This window comes from Anopheles maculipalpis, chromosome 3RL (genome assembly GCF_943734695.1).
Source record: "Anopheles maculipalpis chromosome 3RL, idAnoMacuDA_375_x, whole genome shotgun sequence".
NCBI classification, from domain to species: domain Eukaryota; kingdom Metazoa; phylum Arthropoda; class Insecta; order Diptera; family Culicidae; genus Anopheles; species Anopheles maculipalpis.
The window spans coordinates 4790731-4811942 of record NC_064872.1 but is presented as its reverse complement, the minus strand read 5'-3'; the positions used below and the strand labels follow the sequence as shown (position 1 = coordinate 4811942).

The 21212-nt window shown below is 44.8% G+C and overlaps 7 protein-coding genes across 12 annotated transcripts in view; 3 read left to right on the top strand and 4 right to left on the bottom strand.

Moving 5' to 3' along the window:
- Positions 1 to 21212, bottom strand: part of LOC126564527 (protein kinase C and casein kinase substrate in neurons protein 1) — a 424303-nt gene that overhangs the window by 18146 nt on the left and 384945 nt on the right. The gene's annotated exons all lie outside the window — the stretch shown is intronic.
- Positions 1 to 21212, bottom strand: part of LOC126564444 (mucin-2-like) — a 363283-nt gene that overhangs the window by 92189 nt on the left and 249882 nt on the right. The window lies entirely within an intron of this gene.
- LOC126563903 (kinesin-like protein KIF14) overlaps positions 1 to 21212 on the bottom strand; it is a 107768-nt gene that overhangs the window by 57140 nt on the left and 29416 nt on the right. The window lies entirely within an intron of this gene.
- LOC126564228 (protein nessun dorma) lies at positions 13763 to 15849 on the top strand. The gene has a single exon (XM_050221211.1). The coding sequence runs from the start codon at positions 13765 to 13767 to the stop codon at positions 15847 to 15849; it is 2085 nt and encodes a 694-aa protein (XP_050077168.1). The 5' UTR covers positions 13763 to 13764.
- Positions 16300 to 16856, top strand: LOC126565599 (transcription initiation factor TFIID subunit 13). The gene is made up of 2 exons (XM_050222792.1): positions 16300 to 16433; positions 16497 to 16856. The coding sequence occupies exons 1-2, from the start codon at positions 16392 to 16394 to the stop codon at positions 16854 to 16856; spliced, it is 402 nt and encodes a 133-aa protein (XP_050078749.1). The 5' UTR covers positions 16300 to 16391.
- Positions 17202 to 19888, bottom strand: LOC126564308 (apoptosis-inducing factor 1, mitochondrial). The gene is made up of 4 exons (XM_050221310.1): positions 19717 to 19888; positions 19570 to 19613; positions 17785 to 19060; positions 17202 to 17716 (listed from the first exon to the last, which is right to left on the bottom strand). The coding sequence occupies exons 1-4, from the start codon at positions 19802 to 19804 to the stop codon at positions 17202 to 17204; spliced, it is 1923 nt and encodes a 640-aa protein (XP_050077267.1). The 5' UTR covers positions 19805 to 19888.
- LOC126565357 (28S ribosomal protein S18b, mitochondrial) lies at positions 20435 to 21124 on the top strand. The gene has a single exon (XM_050222531.1). The coding sequence runs from the start codon at positions 20462 to 20464 to the stop codon at positions 21122 to 21124; it is 663 nt and encodes a 220-aa protein (XP_050078488.1). The 5' UTR covers positions 20435 to 20461.

The following is a 21212-nucleotide window of genomic DNA, read 5'->3' as shown; positions in this document are numbered from 1 at the left end:
TTGTGTTGGAAGCGAACTCATTAAAAAAGTACTTGTTCGCTCGCTAGAATTAAATTGGCAGACATTTGGCTGCCTTGCGCCACCAATTGAAAATGTCTGGCCACCGTCGAGCATATTATGTGAACCAAGGAACAACCCCGGTTCATTCGTGAGCGTAAAAGTACTCTTAATCATGTACAATCACATAAAAATCGCGCCAAACTTAGCCTCACATGTCTGTTTTCCCTCTCTCCTTCCCTTGCGACCTAAGACTTGTCTGCCTGGTTCAGTTCCATAATTATTATTTGCCTGATTGATTCCACTTGCAGGCCACGTAGCGCAGCGATAACCGAAGTTTGTAGAAGGGTTTGTGTTCCACCGTATACGACCAGGGAGCACGTGTCGTTATGCATTCGATCGTCCCCCCCCACAGGTTATCGATCGTAATGCGTAATCGGATTGTGCGTAATTCCTATGCATTTGTGGTTATGCATACGAAAAACAAACCCGACCAAATACTCCCAATTGTGTATGCACGAGGAAGCTCACGGGACACACATTCCATTCGCCAGTTTGAATTTAAATATTGCAATTTAATTACTCCATCCTGTCACTTTTCACTGCACCGCTCGGAAATGCAGCACCACCACCACCTTGTGTCATTGCACTGTGATTTGCAAATTTGTCTAGCACCTGTTCCACAGGCGAGTCAGTTGGAATTTGGTCCGTCTCTTTGGAGCACAGCGCTTGGCAGAAAGTCAAAAACTTTCGATTTTCGAAATTGCTTCCAAATCTCATTTCGATTCGCTGTCCCCAGGAAAGTTCCCAGGGCCCAACGATTTCGCTTGCTGACGACTGGTTTTCGGTTTTGCGGGCTCGCCTTTATCCGCGATCTCGATCAGCTGTATTTCACGCACAACCTGTCACTGCTCCTTTGCCATCGACAACCACCTGTTGGAACCACAGCAGAATCGCAAGATCTCTAAGACTTAATGCAGCTGGAATGTTGGTTGCCGCTGCTGCAAGCAACGAGCTCCCTATTCCTTGGAAATTGGAGATTAGCAATCGAAAGCGATTAGAAAATTCGTTGTGCCAATTTGCACGCAAATTTAATCCTTCATCGCCTTAGTTTTTGGACTAAATCATTAATGACATATGCGGCACTGTGTGTTTTTGATATGAATCGAACGCAAGATTGAAATGAAAGTGAACAATCGATGGATAAATTATTCCCATACACGTTTTGCCGTGCGTGTCCCAGGTGAAAGAAGTGTTCCAGTTTTTAACTAAATAAATTCACAAACCGGTAACCAAGCCATCCTCGCGCTTGACAGTTGTTTGTTGTCGCGTTCCTGTATTTGGTGGAACCCAGCGATCTCCAAAATATAATGCAACGCTCGAAAGCAGAACCCTCCGTCTCTACGCAGACGATTTCCGATCCTGAGCTGGAGCAGCAGTTGAGAAAATTAAAAGTACCAAAAGGATGAAGGAGATAGAAGCAAAACACAAAATATCTCGATCGATGAAAGTGAAATGTTTTTGGTAAGTTTCACTCTCACTTTATCAGCGAATGGAGTTATAAATAAACAGAGCTCGATCACAACGGTACGGTTGAGTTTTATTTCGTGTGTTATAAAAGAAAGCGTCGTAATACACGATCGGTTGGATCGTAGCTGTTAAGCACGTCTGAATTCTATCTGTTGTTTCAATTGTATAATCATAGACGAGAGTCAGACGACTAGGGAAGATAAATCTTCCCCTTCTTCTTGGCTTAAAAAGCTTTTATTAAGTCATACCGATCAAAGAATAACTTACGAGACTTATTGATACCACTAAGTTGGATGTTTAGCCTTCACTACGGGGGAAAAGCCTTGATCGGTGAAGATCGGCGCTTCTACCACCGGACCGCATCGAATGGCTAAGCTTACTCAGAAATGTACTAGCACCAGTTCCTAGCAGTATGATTTCGTTGACCTTTGGCAAGACTAACTATAAAGTTGACACTAAAAAATAAATTTGGGAACTCATCTTCAGGATCTTTAGGAATCTCTTGCTTCAGCACTGCAACTCTATGAGTGCTTTAGCCCTAAAATTCCGTTGGTTATTATTGCGTTATTAAGGTTGGTTATTAAGCGAAGCTATTACTACTTTATCATTTAAGAAGTAAGAAGTGCGATTCTCCATTGGGACTCGATTACCCGATTGCTATTCGCGTTTGACCTATTTGTGCTTATTTTAACGCGTGGACTTACACAAGCTTTGAGTGGTGTGCTCAGCTAAATCAACCTCTCTAGAAAGATACCAGCAAATCTGTAATATTTTTCGTAATATAATTTACAGACGCTTTTTTCACGGGCTCCCGGTAGATCGTGCGTTTATTCGCTTGATGTCGAGACTTAATGTCGAACCATTATACGATAAATACACATCTTCCACGTATAGGCAGCGCCGACTCCAAGGTTTGTAGCTGTAGCAACGGATACCACGACATTGACCACATCCTCTAGTCATGTGTGGACTTCGATGGGGCTAGACCCGGACTCTTGGCAGCCATTCTGGCATCAGGATGCGAGATATCCTGGGACAGAAGGACTACGAATATGCGCGGATTCTGTTTGACTTCCTTTGATCCCTTCCCTTCTCCCTTCCCGTAGATTGTACGCACTATCGTCCTATCAGCTGATTGTAGTTTGTTATGTTTATTTGTTTTTTGTTTGTTACACGTTCGCAACGAGATTTAAGGTCGTACCTAGCGACGTTGTCATTGGCGAGATGTCTGGAATCGATTCTTCTTTCCTTAGCGGAAATAGAGAGGATAACATCAGAACCATACTTGGCAGCAGCAACATCCACATCCAAGCTCACCCGAGATAAGGTGCACTTGAATTGAGGGAGAAGGAAGGATGCCTACCCTCCAAATAAAACATAAGTTGAATGAGTGGTAAAGCTAGACTAGCTAGAGCTAGCTAATCAAGACTATAAGATTAGATTTTAAGGAATACGGCCTGGCCGTCATTACGAAATAATAAAAAAAAAACATACAGAAGCTCGTAAATGCTAACATATTAAAAACACGTCCATCATCTCTTCCAAATAGTTCAGTAACATAAAAGAGGAAAGGTTGTTATTAATTTCCATTTAGCACCCCTAAATCCATTTGCCCTTCAACCGACCTCACCTTGAACCTGGCTGTCTGTTTAACATGTTACTGCTGCTAACGAGAATCTACTTTGAAATATTCATTAACAGCATGTTTCTCAGCCGAAGGTACCAACAGCAAGCGAATTCATTACACCCGAAAGTTGATCCTTTTACAGGCCCGTGAGGTGCCCGGAGGCACACGGACCGAATGGACCTAATTTCTCGACAGGAACGCGCTTTATTCCGTGGGTATATATTCATTTATTGACTTCATATGCGCACGCCAACATCTGGCACGCATACGCAGCGCACCTCACAGTGCATAGCTTGCTTAGAGCAACTCTGGAGGAATAAGGCATAAATCTTCATAATTGTATCATTAATGCCAAAAAGGGTAGAGAGAGAGAGAGAGAGAGAGAGAGAGAGAGAGAGAGAGGGGGGGGGGGGGAGAGTGCCAACTGGGAGTGACGATGATGATAATAATGATTTGTGTGGTTTTGCTAAACTACAACTGTATTACCGCTTTTTACACGCTTACACGCTTCTCTCTATTTGCTGGACACAATAAGCGAACCAACTTCCCTGTCCCTTTTTTGTTGTACGATAACGAATCTTATTTTTATATTAATTCTGTATCTTTCTTACCTAAACACCACCGCTGCCGTAAGCTTCCCACAGCAAACATTTAATTAAAATGGCATACAAAATGGAGATAAACTATCCACCTGCTCGTTAGGGGGAAAAGGGAAGAAGGGTTGGGGCTTGGAAAACCACCGCTGAGATTTACCCAACCCATTGATTACTCACTCACCGAAGTCAGCTCAGCGCAACTTGTTACTGAACGCTAACAGTCGAACCAACGGGTGAAGAAAAGTGAATTTTCCATTTTTTCCCACATTAAGCGCAACGATATGTGTAAGAGGCGCACGCCTCTTAACACGTTCTGCATCACAACTACATCGACGGCCAGTATTACTACGTCTCTAGGTCTAACTGCCCTACGAAAGGTTGACTGATAATTCAGCTCCAGCTAGAGATGACGTTTCCCCATCCGTATCAAGGGCGGATTGTGTTGAGCAAGGTGTTGAGCAAATATCACCGGGTGCTTTCATTCGTAGCTTGGTTTGCATCACACAGTCGATATGCATCTGGTGTTTAACAGACTTTTTTGCTTATCTACACTGGCGAGAATTGGAAAACCTATATTTCTGCTTTGGTTTTACAGTCATAGGGTCGTGCAACTGCACCCCGTTACTCCTCAATAAAATCTCCTATGAGTCGACCAGATACCGGACCATACGCTGAATCTCCATCGTAAGACAAATATCGCTTAAATGGCACAAACCGCTACGTAATCTTTCGACCACTTCTTCCTAAACACACAAACCGATTGGCGGTGAAATAAACAAAAAAAAGTGAGTTTGCTTGCTGTGCGTAATGCCTTCCACAAAACGTCACTTACGCCAACTTTGGGCCGCATATTATGACTTAAAGCTTGCCTCATAACGAACCTCATACAATATACGACATTTATCCTGAGTTATTGGAGGCGCTTCAAACGCTTATGTTTCGCTTATGGTATGTTTATTTGATATTAACTTTTCCACAAATCTTATATTTGATTTATGTACAATAAGTCGAACTTAACGAGCTGATGTGGCATCGGAGCTACTTCAGAATGCAGTGCTGCGGCATGCAGCTCAATCAAAATCGATAAGACACACGATTTAGGGCAAACCCTTGATAAAGCCGACGTTTAAGTCGCGATAAGAAAGATACACAGAAATTACATTGAGTGGCACAGCTTAAGTACTCTGGAGGTTTGACCTTATTTTCAAATAAATAGAAAATGAAGTCAGAAATTTGTGTAGTAAACCAAATCGGCTCAGAATACTAATTTTCTAAGAGATCTTTAGTCATGGTTCAAGTAAACACCCAAAATGACGCAAAGCCAAACATTGTAACATTCCTTCTCTTATTGCCACAATGAAAAATTGAAGTAAACATTTAATTAGTGCTTATCTACCATTTTGGCAAACACTCCAAAAACAAGGAACGTGTACGAGTGTGCCCTTACTACTTGCCGGCTCTATATTTTGCGAGATCTCTTCCACGATGGTACGAAGACGTCAGCATTGTTGAGAAAAAGAATTAATCAACGCTGGTGCACAGTACGCGCGCATTTTCACTCTTGCTGGCGATGGTGAGCAGAGCAATGAAATGCCGTAAGCCGGTCTATTGCTGCTGCTGCTGCTGCCTTTAAGCCTCTCGAGTATTTAGATAAATGCTTAAACTTTGATTCAAGTATTCATCCCTACCATCGTACACGAGAGCAATGAAACACGTTGCATGAGCAGGCCGTCATGGGAACAGTTCAAGTCCGGTTGCATGGATTCTAGCTCGGTAGTAGGACACACACACACACGTAGAGCTCGATTTTAATGCTCTGGTTGTAGTATTTTTGCCTGCTCCATACAGTGATTTGTATGGAGCAGGCAAACCAGCCAACGATTTCTGTGCACCTCGAATGGACTGGATTTCCTAACCCCAGCTGTCAAACAACGCAAGTAGCACGCTTTTTTGATCGGAGGAATTCTTACACTGTTCCCACCGGTAAATCCAATTGTGTGTGAGAGTAACTTTGGGGTAACATTCTTCAAGACAAAAAACTAGTTTGCCAAGCCCCTCAAATCGCACACGATGTTCTTTTCGATTGTGCGGAGTGTGCAAGAAAGGGCTTAAGAACTATTGTTAGTACGTGGACTAATTTCCTAACACTGAGAAGCGTGTTTCAAGTAACCTCCGATGCAACTTGACATATCGAGAATTATGAACCAACCGTACCGATTCAAGAGTAATCGATGACTTCCGGAGAACCTGCTTGCTCTGCAATCTGCTCCCAGGAAAAAAAAATCTTTCAACTTTACATCAAATTTCCGCGCTCCCCTAACGCCTGTCCACTGTTGTAATAAAACCTCTTCAATGTTTAACGCTGTAATTCGATCGCGGCCCATTCACGGGGCATCATCAACCCGGGAGAGATCGATAAAGCTTAAGAACTCAGTTGGCATATCCTCCACATATCCCTTGGGACTCTTGTCGGGTGTGGAATATCGCTTCACCTGCAACAGCACTGACAGCAGCGAGTCAAGCATGCCTCGCCCAAAAAAACACGCTAATACTTTTGTTCGAATCGTATTAGTATCGGTTGTACGGTAGAAAACATATGCCGTTTTCTATTCTGGGGAAGTACCTGTGGCCAGAGCTCGGATGACAGTTCCGCGTCTAATTGGATTTGACAATCCGCAGCAATTATGATGTCGCAATGGTTCGTTGATTGGAAGCCGTGGATCGTGGTGAAAGGGAGCAAATTGGAGCATGACCATCAGCAGTAAGTAAGAATCCGAAAAGCTTTTTAAGCGTGATGGGACATTGTAATTGGGCGTCCCAGTATTAGTTTGTTGAAGAATATATTCTATTGAATTAGTTTGAAGTAGTTTTTTTTCCATTGCATCAACGTTTAACTCAAACGCCATGGAACTGCTGTCGACGCATTGAAGATTTGGAGTTGGAGATTCCGATGGAAATATTCTTCAACCTCAAACACGCGTTTTGCAGATAAGATATCAGAGACCACGGGTCGAGACAGTAATGGTGCTTATAAAATGATACTTCTTCTCCTTCGAACGGTATTTCAGTCACCTGCTAACAATTCCATTCCTTACCCCATACCCTTGCGAAACACACACACAAAAACACCCTTCCGTGACGAAACGCATTCCGCACCGATAAGAACCTCACGCTGGACATGTTTTGTTGTGCGCCATCGTTGTCGTGATTGACTTTCGACGTGGAATTTCCAACGCGGATGGCTTCTTGATAACCTGTTCCCTTCCAATAACTGCAACAACGTGGATGAATTGGGATACCAGAAGATCAATCTTAACCCTTCTGACTTGTTTTTTGGGGAGAGCAGAGAACAAAACACACGCACACATACACAACGTTTGCCCCATCTTGGGCGGGACATTCCACGCTGGACATTAACCTTCAACTTCGCCGTGCTGCTTCTGCGATACCCCCGATCCCGGGTGTCCCAACTGTCCTCCATTGCTTCGATTGGTTTCGTCCTCTGTTCTTCCCAAACTCAACACACGTGGCACAGGGCGAAAGAATGAATGAAACGACCCAGCACACTAACCGATGGTGGTCATACGTTCTTCATTTCGTCGATCGAACGGTAATCGTTTCCAACGGCTTTCGTGGGATAAAGCGACTACGGAGACACACTCACATTCGCCCCGGACTCCCGGACGTGCCAAATCTAGCGTTCAGGTGATGAAGATCACGAAGATGCTGGTACGATGGCGGAACGAATACGATTACGCAACAATCGCTAAATAGAAGACAACTAACCGGTCAGTCGACGCTAGACGTCGACGTTATCATCTACGTTTCAGGCTCAGTGCGGGGAGGAAAAACAACCCTGAAAACATGAAGCCACGTCGGTGCTGAGCAACTAACGGAACGAGGTTGGTGAAGCTTTAAACGCTAAATTACCATAAATCATCACGCGGGTTGGTTGTAGAGGGAGTAACTCATTCGTGCCGTACTGTTCTGGGAGGGGGGAAAGAAGAAGATGGTTCACGATCTTAACACCTGCCCCACACACCATTGGTTCAGCGATAATCTGATCTTGACGCTGAGGTGGAAAAGATCACACAAACACAGTGCAACTACGTCGCTACAAGTGCTTATCAAACTTGGGCAGAAGTAATTTTGCAGCAGAATTATCCAACGAATTTCTGACCTGAGCATTCTGTGGAGTACAAGAGTTCCAAAATTGCAGGACACAATTTAATTAACCTGTTGCAGCACCCAAGCGCACAATATTTTGTCTTAATCTTGCAACAAATGCGGTGATGTTGTCGCACACAGCTGCCGTCCTGTGGGAGCTTCAAATTTTAAGCCACAAACCCCTTTGCCGAAGCGTAGGAATTCCTTCCGAAAGCATCGAGATTGTCCCGTTAGCTGCTTCGATCCGCTATCGAAACTCGCGATCACTTAAGCGCTTAGAAGAGCTCTTTAACAGGAAAGATGCTAAGCATAGGATCCACTTCTAACGAGCCGATCTCTCTGGTGGATCGGAAAACTCCAACAAACTAGCCACAGCATTCCACGACCATTAGAGACGAGCCAATCGATTCGTTCCATCTGTTCTGTGTGCCAGTGACAAGAGAGAAGCGCCTCTCTGCTTCTCTCTGCCTATTCGATGCCACTCGGGCGATACCGGGGAGGGAATTGGTATCCGCTAATGAGGCTGCCGAAATGTTGGAACGGAGTTTGAGCCAGCTGGACGTTGACTCCGAGCAGAGGGGCCACTTAATTCATCCTTCAAAGCGCCTGGCTCACAAGAGCGGGAAGGAGATTGTTATTGTTTAGGCTCACAGCACAGCCTCGTTCGCTGTTTGTATGTTTGGACGGATCAGGTTTGTTTTGTTTTGCTTTTGCCACGTATGTCTTAAAGATCAATCAATCTTTTCTCGACAACCACAGGGACGAGGGGACGGGGATCAAATCGCCTTCACAAAGTTTAACGGCAAACGAGTGCTGCTGCTTTCTTTGTGTAATTTTGCAAAATTTTCTGTTTTCCTGTAGTTGGTGATACTTGCACTAGTTCTATTATTTTCGCTTCGATTTCATTTACCCTCCATGAACTACCAGCCGCAACCAAGCTTATGTCAACTCACACATACTCACATATGCAATTCCTTAACATTTAAGGGTGGGGCATTGTTGCTACTATCTCCAACCCAACTCACTCACCAACCAAATCGACACCGGAAACCCATTTAAGCTTTGAATCGCAAAAAAAAGGTATAATTGGCACAAAACGGCGAAAACCCATGTGCAAGCCAAATGTAGGTTGTTCTGCCGTTTGCGCTGCTACCACGATGACTTCCTCCAGCTGGAGGAGAGTTGATGATTAATTATGTTCGGTAGTCAGTGGCGGTGGTGGTGGTGGTGATGGTGATGATGATGGTAAGAAGATCATCTTTTTGCGCAAATCAAACACACACAACCATCAGGAGACAACGCAACTGACAGTACTGTTCTTATCGTGTCTTTGCAAACCCCGGACGTAACCACCCCCGTGATGAAGGTGAGGAAGTAGAAACAGAGAGACGTTTGTCAATTATGCTTCATCGTTCTACGATTGGTGCGCACACACTTACTCACTTTGGACGACTTTTTGGGCACCGTTTGCGTACATCACCTCATCAGACCGTCATCTACCGTCACAGCGCACAGCAGCAGCCAGCAATAGCAACCCGAGGCAAAAACTTTGATTTTTCTTATCTTACCAGTCAAACACTTATCAAAACAGTTGACATACGAGTACAGAAATTGAGCAGGCACTCACATCATACATGACTGAGTAGTGTCCACACTTCATTTGCTGCTCTAAAGCCTTGCGTGAAGTCAGCCTGTTCGGTGACAGCTGATATGGGGTTTTAGCGAATGATAACTTAAGTAAACCGCAGACTAATAGCAAATTTTGTCTTCACACGGACTTTACAATTGTTTATAGTTAATGATCCACATACAAGACTTTGTAAAACCTCATGAAACCTGCCGAAATCAGCTGATTTCCAAATTAGCAAGTATGTCTTGCTATATTTAAGACTTGGCTTGTCCCAAAAATGAGAAAAAGAGATCTAATACTGCTGATCTTTAGGAAAATATTGCTGTAACATTGGACAATAGGCTCTGAGTCTGACCCAGAAGGTGATTTTTCTGAATATCTTTTCTTCTGTTTAAGTCATGAGGATGGGGTCACTGTTCTAGGATAGCTTTACAGGACCTTAAACGCAATGATTAATATGGTTGTCCAAGGGTCATGTATCTCTAATGGACTGTGGAGCGCAGGTTCGCCTTATGCTCCAAGATATCTAGAGCAGATATTTTGAGCATGCAATCGTCCGAAAAAATTTCCCTTAATTTGCAATCTTTTCTCTAACCCGCACTGCGTCATATTTGTAAAACTAGGGGGACTCTCGCATTACTAAAAATTCCTTGTCCACACCATTAAGACATCATGCGAATAGATCTATCCACAGCATACAGACAACAAAGAAGGTGATTGGTATCGTCATGACAGCCGTGTCTGTAGTAGGCCGCGGCTTTATGTTTATGTTTATGCTTATGTATTTGTTTGCCTACCCCATACACACACAAACACACACGCACAAGCTTGTTATTGTTATGTTCTTGGTTGGGCGAATGCATAAACGCACAACTATTTACGTAACACGCTGGTATCTAGGTCAAATTATTCTTGCCATTCCTGGGAGAAAAATCCAAACTAAACGTCAGGGTTTTCTGCACCTGAGAACACAGCTCCAAATTGGAAATGTATCGAAACACTTCCAACATTTGGAACTACAAAAATTGTATATTTCAAGAACATCAAGAAGCCGTGTGGGAGGCAACAAAAACATGTCCGTTCCAATTTTGTTCGGGGAGGTCATAGGCAAACCGTTCTATAGAGAAATTTAAATCTCTCAACAGTTCACTTCGAAGCCGCTTAAGGTCAGCGTCAATGCACCGGCTTCGCAACAAATTTCTATTTTTATCAAACGATATCCAGATTTCAACACCAGATTTTCAAAATATTTCATCTAAATAAAGTCACCAAACCGTCTCGTAATACTGAAGTAAATGCATTACAAAAACTACGTCTTCCGTCAACAAGTTCAAGGTTACAATACTGTGCGCCCTTAAACAATTCCTTTCCTAGTCGCGTCATCTTTCTTTTCTCTCTCACACGAGGACCAGGCACGTGGTAAAAACGGTACACACCAAAAGGGCCATTTGAATGCCTAGAATGTGTTCGCTGGAAAAGGTGGTTGTTTCGCGACCCAGCAGTGGAAAGGCCGTGCAAGGGCGCTAGGCATCTCTCACCAATCAAGGACATTCTCAAAAGGGGGCTTGACATGCGCTTCAACACAGAGCACTACTTACCTTCTGGCGGAGTTCGCAGTCGTTGGTTTTCCTTTGCTCGGTTTTTCTCGAAGGCTCGTCGCACAGCAGGCTGCGGGCGTTTATTGGCGACTATGAATGTGGGTAATGCTTTAATCCAAGATGCCACTGCACTCACTTGCACACCCGGGACACACTATTCATATACACACTCTCAAACTAAATATTTTCATCAAAACAAGCTGCCAAATGAATGCACTTCAACTAAACACTAAACTAAATTTGGTCACACTTTATGCACCATAAACTTTAAAGATCGATAGCAAAAAATTTTGTTTATTTTGCTTTTCCGCGCACTCACGTGTTGAACCGCCTGAATCAAACGCGTAACACACAACTCGGTTGACAATTTTTCACGCTTACTGTAAATATGAATAAAAAAGGACCAAACACTATATAAAACTTGTCAATAAAGTAATTTTTCTTGATTATAAAGGCCTAGAAAAACACAGCGCTGTGTAAGAATTCCTGTTCCTGTTCAAACTCAAACTCGTTAAAACTGGCTTCCATGCACGCGAGTTACACCCAATTCAAGATAACGATCGAATTGTTCGCAAAAATCCACCATGACCTCTTGGACCTTCCGCCCAAAAAGGTAAACACATCATCCATCCATCCTGAAGAACAAGGAAATCCTAAAGGGTCGAAGGTGGATGCCCACTTTCGAGGGGTTGATGTGCGCCAGCAGTGGTCAGAGCTGCATGCATCTCTGTTTATCTTTCTCGCTTCTCACGCAACAAGAGCGAGAAACAGCTTAGAATCTCATCTCACTCGGTGTTCGTGAGCCCCATCCTGCTCATTCTGACGTTTGCGCTCGCTCTGTCACATGTGTGTGTCATCCCGCGGGATTCTCCACACAGGGGGCGCTTGTTGCGTGACAGGATGACACCCCAGGCAAAACCGCCCGGGATTCGTAAACGCGTGTAAGTGAGATGGAACAACCACTCCCCATACACACATACGCACACGAACCTTTCACGCATCGCCATACTCTACCGCAAGCTAATTCTTCTTCCCTCGTGTACGGGGAGGAGTGCGTGGTGTTCGCATGTTTTCTATTCCCTTATTTTGGGAAGTTTTCATTCCTCGCTAACATGTTGCTTCGTTTTTTTTTTCTTTTGGACGAATAACATTCCTACACTTCTTTTCACATGCACATACACACATACGGCCGCGAAACATACGCGCGAGAGTTTACACTGCTGGCGGCTTTTTTGTTGCGTTTTTTTCTTTCCTCCAAATGTTCTCTTTCGGCTTTTCCGAGAAGAAAGAATCATAACCGAGAATAAATGGACCGTTTTGTCGAATATTTTAACTACCGTTTGCGTGGAGCTGGCACTCGCCTAGAAACCAGAAAAACGCACACACAGAATTTTGAACTTAAGCAGAAACCGGAGGTACACACCAGTGGCGAATTTCCTGAACATTTTTTTATGTAATCGGTTACTTCGCAACGTTGCGTTGTTGGGTCGTAAGGTATCGTGTTTGTTACAGGCCCGTGTACAAAATCCGGTGACAAAGCACCCGCACAGCTACGGTGCATTAGAGGTGATAATTTAATTTGCGCAAAAAAGTAACCTTCCACCCAACACTTTTCCTTCCCCGGTATCTAAATGCGAAACAACGACAATTGGATGACGATGTTCCACCCCTAGGGGCTGTAGAATCCCCACACAACCCCAACACAGCGCGAAATTGAGTTCACAGGTGAATGGAAAATGTTGCTGCCAACCATTCACTACTGCCTAAATCGCTTCACCAAATAGAAAAACCCTTTTGCAAGGTTCACGATAATCACGCTACACTGTTCTGAACTTTTTTGTGCCGAGACTGCAGTTTTCGAACTGATGAACTGAGAGGGAATGCAAAAACCACACGACCCTTTGGGTTCGCGGTAGCAGAAAGAACAACAATTAGTCACACACTCACACACGGCGGTATTGCGAATAAAAAAAGGGGCTTTCTACCTTTTTCTTAGGACCCGCCAGGATGGCTAGGGCAACGGATGAAATCACCCACAAACAAATCGGGAAAAACGGATAACTTTTTTGATGATGCAGATGTTGTTAGAACCGCACTTCGATGGCTTGATAAATTAGCAACGAACCGACGACGACGACAACGACGACGACGGCAGCCTTGCCTCTCCGGAACTCTTCAAAAAAGTGAGAAAATACACCTTTTGACAAGTACTGCTTTCAGTGAAGGAATTTGACTGTACTGTGAGCCCATAGTTGTGGATCGTTTGATTACTCGCCCATAGTGTAGATTTTGACGTTGCAGTTTGGCAGAATTAAAGTTTTATTCAACATCAGGACGAACTGGGTGGTTGTTTCTCGTAGAAAATATGTTGTAAAATATTTTATAAATATAACTTCAGTTACTAAACCTCCAAAAATGGTTTAAAAATTACGAAAACACATTTTCTAATCATTTCATATCCGCACGAACTATCCGATTGGTGTTTTTTGAACAGCGAGCGCGTTCATACTTTCACGTTCACTGCCCGCCTTGACAGTAACGAGATTTTGTTCGGTTGCTTTGAATTAACGGCAACGATTTTCACGCCCACCTCAGCAGCAGCATCATCATCACAAAAAGATGGAAGTGTACGAGTTTAAGAAAAATTTCCTCACCCGTCTGCTGGAAACGACCAACGTCCTCAACGGAGGCGGTACCAACATCCCTGCATCCGCAATCCGTTCCGAGTGGATAAATTTCGTGGAAGTGGCTGTGGAACCGACGGGCTGGCAAGCGCTCTGGAAAGCATCGCGTCCGGTCTGTGAACAGCTGGCTGTAAAGTATCCGCTCGTCGTGCTCGGTACGGTCGATCAGGTGTTGTTCGATGAGCTGAAAGCAATCTTTATCATCGAAGCAATCCAAGACGATGATGTACACCTGCCGGAGGAACAGATTGCGGTGGATTTAGAGGAGCTATGGCCATTGCGCGAACAGAATAATCCCGCACTGAACGTTAACATTACGGCGGATTGTATTGATAAGTTGCGATTTTTCTATCAACATCTGTGGATGCCGTGGGATAATGATGCTGAGGATGAGCATCATAGTTGGCTCGATAAGCACCTGGAGTCACGGATACGGTTTTGTCACGATCTGAAGAATAAGGCGATGTCCCGGCAGCTTTCATCGCACGCTTTGGCGCTGCTCGCTGAAGCACGTTACATCCAGCGTAAGCGAGACTTTATTGAGCACGAGTTAAGCGAGGAGGAACAGGACCTGGAAGCAGAGGAAGAGGAGGATAATGAGACGTCGATTCTGAAGGACAATCGATCGAGTGAGCTGCTGCAGTTGAATTTACGTTTGAATACGATCAAGAATGAGATTACCATCTTGGAGAATCCGGTCATGCGTGGTGTCTTCGAGAAGGTTCGGTTTGGTGGTGTTGGTGGGAAGAGCAAAGGATCTACTCCCATGTCTTACATCGTCACACGGGCTGTCCCAATGGATGAGCAGCTTACCTATCTGCAGAGCGCAAAGGAGCTTATGGATGCAAAGATTTCCGTCAAGATGTGTGACTCTCTACAACACGCACTCGATCATTGCAGTCCAGACAGTGCAATATATTTACCACACGGCACACGGCAGGACATCAAATTTCTCGAATATCTCAGCGGAGGAGGATCGTTCCGGGGTGTAAGCAACGTTTCGTTCGTGGAGGAATACGATCTAGCTACCAAGATGAATCCGGTGATCGTTTCCAAAAACGATGACAGCGTGCTCCTAACGATCGATGGTGATTTTACGCTGGAAAACATCCGGCTCGATTGTTCGAACGTGCGCACCGGTGTGGTCATCAAGCAAGGTAACATCGTCTTCCGCAACTGCTGCTTGACCGGGGATCCGAGCTCCAGCACAAAGCAGGGCATTGTGATCTTTGGCAACTGTACGATCACGTTCGATCGGTGTGTGATCAAGGAGTTTTCTACTGGCATCTACAGCAATCACGATTGTACAATTAATCTGCTAAACACCACCGTCAGCCACTGCATGACGGGACTGGAAACGCTCGATCAGTGTCAAATTCTGTTCCGTTCCACCAGCATAAAGAACTGCTCGCAATATGGAGTACTGTTGGAAGATTTTAACGAGGATGCCGAAAACAATCAGCAAGGAAATCGATCGCAGGTGTTTGAGGATTTCAACATGATCGATCGGGAAGAGTTTACGTTCGAGGGAAGCTGTGAGTTTGGGCAGAACGCGAAAGGCAACTTTGTCATCCGCAAGGGCTTTAGCGAACGGTTCAATAGTTCGTGCTTTGTCGATGAGGATGCCACCCAGCAGCCCGAAGTTTGGAATGACGGTTTGGAGGATTCTTCAATCTGCGACGTTACGAATGTAAGTTTTTCTGCCAATTATCTTGAAGCTACTAAACTTTCCTCAACCAAGCACATACGGCCGTCGATGGGCATAACGGATTGGCCGGCGGACGCGAGCGAGAAGGAGGAGGAAGATAGTCGCACCGCCAGCGATACGGGTGTGTCGGATTCGATAAGCCGGTCGGAAGGAGAAGAAGAGTTTGATGAAGAAAACACCATTAAGGAAAATGTTAAGCAATCGTTGTGTGAAGTGAAGAATCAAGAAGAATCGAGCGCAAGCGAGCAGGGGCTGGATGGTTGTGAAGATCAGATTATAGAGATTGATGATACGGTTATTGAAATCGATTGATGCTGAATCGTGGGCTCCCAAATGCTAATGGTTAGTTGAAAAAATAGGACTGTTTCATTCAGAAAGCTTACCCTGTGATTGTGTTGTAATTGTCCAGTAATTTCAGTTGATTGGCTAGTTTCAGTTGATCGAGATTCCTTGTGGTTGTGTGTAAAACGGATTTTGTTTAATATTTATCTCTTTCTGTTATGTGAATATTGTGACCGTTCGATAGAATAATGTTATTTGTGCTCATATAAATTTTTAAATACCCATTTTGATTTTAATTTTCATTTCTTCTCCGCAGGACATTCATCCGATGGAAGATTGATCAGTTACGCAGCCGGTTTGCATTTGAATCTTTTAACGGACGCAGCCACCTTACCTGAGGCGCTGTCAAAACAAGCAGCTAGCTACTGTCAAACAAACGAAATCGCATCCATTATCAAGCTTTGTTTTTTTTGTCCTAACTCCATTTTATCAAGTTATAAATAAAACGAAATTTTATACTGCACAGCAAGTAAGCAATCCTGTATCCCGATTGTTTGTAAACAGTTCCGAATATGACCGCTAACCCACCGGAAGAAGGATTCGACCAAGCAGAGGTAAGATGGGTGTTTTTGCGACATGCAGAACTGCATCATTTTTTCTGCACTTCCCCCTGTTAGTTCGAAGATGACGAGCTTGGTGAGGTACAGATCGAAACATCATCCGGACGCAAGCGTCTTTTTAGCAAGGAGTTGCGCTGCATGATGTACGGCTTCGGGGACGATCAGAATCCGTACACGGAAAGTGTCGATCTGCTGGAAGATTTGGTGGTCGAATTCATCACGGAAATGACACACCGAGCGATGGAAATCGGGCGCACTGGTCGTGTGCAGGTGGAGGACATTGTGTTTCTGGTACGGAAAAATTCACGTAAATATGCTCGCGTGAAGGATCTGCTAACAATGAACGAAGAGCTGAAACGGGCACGAAAGGCGTTCGATGAGGTGAAGTATGTCGGGGCGGAAGCAAAAATTAAGTAAAATTCGAAAGGAAATATGAAGACTGTATAAACAAAGGACAAAATAAAACAAAACCAGACAACATGTTATTAACTTTGTTCTGTGAAATGTTGGGTAAAGCGAATCCCAATCGGGATTCGAATCTTACAAACATTCCAATCACAATGGGATCCCAATCGAATCGAATTTTTCAATTAAGACCAATTCCAATCCGAATCTTCCGAAAATCGAAACTACAAACATTAGTTCTGCGAGCACGTGAATTTGTATTCTTTCAGCTTAACCAATACCAATTATTATCGCAAATGCTTATATCCGCTACTGAACGTTACGCTCCTAATGGCGCTTTTTAACAAAAACTTGCAACTACTGCTCGGCCTCGGTTTCCACCTCTTCCGCGGGTCGTTCGTGAAGATTAAATAGCTTCGCAACCTCATTCAAATCATCATACTCGGTGTGCTGATCGAGAATTTTGCGTGCCGTTCCCATCCGATTAAACACGTTCCATAACACCAGGCCGACTACCTTCTTATCGCGTAGATAAAATATTACACCCTTATCGAAGCTACCATCTTCCACCGGTTCCTTTACTGGCTTTTCTGTTGGCTTTGCTTGCTCGGACAACGGAACCATGGACACGTTTTTCGCTTCCATAACGCTTCCTACGTTGGCATTTGCTGCCTGAAGCTTCTCCGAATCGTTACCACCGGCAGCAGCAGCAGCAGCAACAGTTGGAACTGCGGCCCGGGACAGCTCTTCTGCCGTCCGCTTAGCGAATACGGCTACCGTTGGTAGGGTGGAATCAATTAGACCAATGGCTTCGTAACTGATCCGTGGACCAAGATCCGACCAGAACATGCTCTGATGTGTGTAAGGCTTATCTGTTGTTAGAGAAAAAGGATAATTAAAGAATATGCTTTGTTGAAGACGACCCAAGATGAGTACGCACTCAGTCCAACCATGTTCTCGCCAGCTAATCGTCCCGATACGATCGCATGATCGTGATGTTCCACTCTTCTTCTGCCGAACTTTGTGTCGTAGAAGCAAGCCGCATCTCCAGCCACAAACACATTCGACCGTGCGCGTAACTCTGCATCCACCAAGAAGCCGCCATTTTTACCGTCCACCTCCAACCCGGAAGTCTTCGCAAGGTCCGTATTCGGTTCCGAGCCAACCGCCACTATTACGCGATCCACCAGCAGTACACTATCGTCCACGAGTGTTAGCTTAAGTTTGGTGCCTTGCATTTCCACCGCCTTAACTTGCGTTTTAGGCCACACCTTTACACCCTCCTCGCGCAACCGTTCAGTCGTCCAGCTGCTTAAATATTCCGGAAGTACTTTCGCCATATTGCCACCTTCGTGAAACAGTTGAAAGACTTCCACCTTTTTCTTACGCGTTTGTTCCGACTTGGAAAGAGCACAGGCCAGCTCACTGCCAAGGAATCCTCCACCAATAATTGCAACCCGGCTGCCATCGTCTAGCTGTGCGGATAGTTGCTCAAAATCGTGTACACTCTTGAACAGGGTAACACGCTCCCGGACAGCCCTTGGGGCCGACTCAAAAATGGGCAAATTTTTTGGCCTTGCACCAGTCGCAATCAGACACTTATCGTACGTTATTTCCGTACCATCGGTTAGGATAGCTTTCTGATTGACCACATCCAATCGGTGTACTTCGTAACCACGGGCAACAGCCACCCCTCCATTGGGTGCTTCACTTAGCTTGCTTGGATCGATGTAATAATCATTCGATTCGTAAAATATACTTCGTTCGCTTCCGTTCCACTGCCGAAACTTGAGCGGTTCTGTGTCGGCCGGATTAAACCACAGTTCCTTCGAGAGTGGTGGACGCATGTAGGGCATTTCGAGCTCGTTGGTTATCATCATTACCTTTGCTTTGGGATCGTGCACACGAATCGATCGGAAAGCGGCAATACTGGCCGTTCCACCACCGATCAGCAGGTATGGAACGTGTTTGGGAAGATCTTTGGAAGATGCTGGATATGTGCGCTTTTTTCGTGCCGGATCTTCCTTTGTGTCATCTACCGGTGCTGGAGGTGGAGGTCCATCGAAGAGACCGTTGTAGTATGCGAGCCCTAGCCCACCCGCTGTGAGTGCGATGGCCCCGAGTATGTATCCTGTGTAAGATGGTTTTGGGGGTGGAGGTGGGGGTGGCAGACATGTTGGACCACCTGTGCTGGCCACCGCTTTATGTTCCGTTTCCTGGGAAAAGCAAAAACAAAAAATGTGTTAATATTTTTCAGTTACATAAAATTAAAGATTTTGAATTTAAAATTTAACACAATCGTAAGATAAACCTCCTTATCATCATGATCGTGATTTTCGACACTTTCGCACTTTTCGCAAGATATTAAAACCGGATCCGGGACCGTTTCAACCGGTTTTGGCTAGGAATTAGACGAAATGGGTGTTAAAAACTGCCTCTCTCCACGTGTGTGGAAATAATATAAACATGAAACCTGAAAAAATCGATTTATTGGCACGTGCCGCCTTGGTGGGGCCGGATACGGATTGGGATCGTTCGGAAACTGTATCAACTCTCCCAGCATGGGTAAGCGGCGACTTTCGTCACATGGCGTAACGATCGCACCAGAATTTAGACCTTTCCTTTCTTCTTCATCATCACAACCGCACGAATCATTCGATTCCGCCGAAGTTTGTCTTCTACGTCGACCGGATGTCGATTCTTTCGCAAGTAGCACATGATTTACCTTGATGGAAATCCATCGTCGGTTGCCACACGTTTGGGAGAAGCCTGTCCGAGGAATAAAAAAATCGATAAATCAATTATTCACGCGCACTCCTCCCGGGTTCTGTGTTGTTACATCAGCCTTTTCTGCCCGGTATTGTTGACTTACCTCCAGCGAGAACATGCTTACGGGCGCGTACAAACGTCGGCTGTACGGAGCGCACGTTCCCGACCGCAATGCGGGACACCGAAAGCATTGCGGGCACCGAATTCGTAGCTAGAAATTTTGTATTTTGTGCACAGCTTTGCAGACTGGGATGCCCTCACCCTCAGTGGTTACTTTGGTTCGCACATTGCATTTGTTTTGCTCACGCGCGTTTGACAGAGCTGCGCTGATCGGGAAGTGTTTGACAACTGTCAAACGGTATTTGGCTGTGTACGTTTATTATTGGAAAAAGCGTGTTTTTAACCATGTGTTTCCACCATTTATTGCACAAAAACTACGATTTGTAATAGAAAATTAGTTCTTTGAGAAGTTGAGATTATTTCCTGTTGAAATATTAACTAAAACCGTATCTTTTGTCTCGATTTCATATGTACACAAACCCAGTCTGTATGGATCACACACTTCAGAGCGCAACACATGCACGCCAAACCGTACATGACAGACTTTGTTGTTCCGATCGCGCACCGAACACCATCGAATTTGGAGCCGGTAAGTTCATTTTTCAAGCAAGGAAGAGCAATTCTTTTGCATCATTCAGCTTCTCTAGTCCTTGTGTAAGCTCTTTCACACTCCATCAATCGGTCCACGTATTTTCCTTATTCCAGCAAAATTCTTTTCTGCAGCAGAAAAAAAAAATACTTTAAACAGTCTCTCTATTACGTCACACAAAGCCGTCATTGCTATCACAATGTCAGTGTTGCGCTTATTCAGTGCTGAACTTATTTCTATCTATCGCCAAAGTTTACTGGCCACCGGCACCGGTCAAGCGAGATATTTCTCATCAACCGCTTTGCAACGGCGCTCTACACAGCCAGGAAAAGAAGTCACCGAAGAAACAGCAGTAGCCGACGAATCGGAACCGCAAGAGGAAGCTGGTGACTCAACCGCATCCAAGCAACCCACGGATGATCCGAAGGATCGATCTCGTGTGATTCCCGTCGAGACAAGCATTCGCTATCTAGCTAGTGAAGCTTACCGGCAAACGTACCAAAACGACCCGGTGTGGAAACAGTACCGCCGCAATCACAAAGGACCGTATCCACCGAAACTGACGCGTAAAACTTGCATCCGCAAGGGACGCATATCAACTGGCAATCCTTGCCCGATTTGTCGCGACGAGTATCTGGTGCTGGATCACAACAATATCGATCTGCTGAAGCAATTTATTTCATCGCAAACGGGTGAGGTGTTGAGCTACCGGGTGACTGGGCTGTGCCAGAAGAAACACACGCAGCTGTTGGTCGCGGTCGAAAGGGCTATGGACCGTGGAATGCTTACGTTTGATGTGCCATTCCGGGAGTACGATTACAGTGAATATTATCCTACAAAGGAAAACAATTCCTCAAAGTAGGAAACACGCGGCGTTTGGTGTGTGTGCGTGTGCTACTAGTTTTTATAAGTGAAGCATTGTTTATTGAACTGCTGATAGAAAGTAGATT

Excerpts from the sequence above, each read along its gene's own strand:
- LOC126564228 (XM_050221211.1), top strand. The coding sequence starts at position 13,765 with ATGGAAGTGTACGAGTTTAAGAAAAATTTCCTCACCCGTCTGCTGGAA.
- LOC126565599 (XM_050222792.1), top strand. The coding sequence starts at position 16,392 with ATGACCGCTAACCCACCGGAAGAAGGATTCGACCAAGCAGAG. Across the intron at positions 16,434-16,496 it reads AAGGATTCGACCAAGCAGAG|TTCGAAGATGACGAGCTTGG; the intron begins GTAAGATGGGTG and ends TCCCCCTGTTAG.
- LOC126564308 (XM_050221310.1), bottom strand. The coding sequence starts at position 19,804 with ATGCTTTCGGTGTCCCGCATTGCGGTCGGGAACGTGCGCTCCGTACAG. Across the intron at positions 19,061-19,569 it reads GACGATGGATTTCCATCAAG|GAAACGGAACATAAAGCGGT; the intron begins GTAAATCATGTG and ends TGCTTTTCCCAG. Across the intron at positions 17,717-17,784 it reads CGAGAACATGGTTGGACTGA|ATAAGCCTTACACACATCAG; the intron begins GTGCGTACTCAT and ends CTCTAACAACAG.
- LOC126565357 (XM_050222531.1), top strand. The coding sequence starts at position 20,462 with ATGTCAGTGTTGCGCTTATTCAGTGCTGAACTTATTTCTATCTATCGC.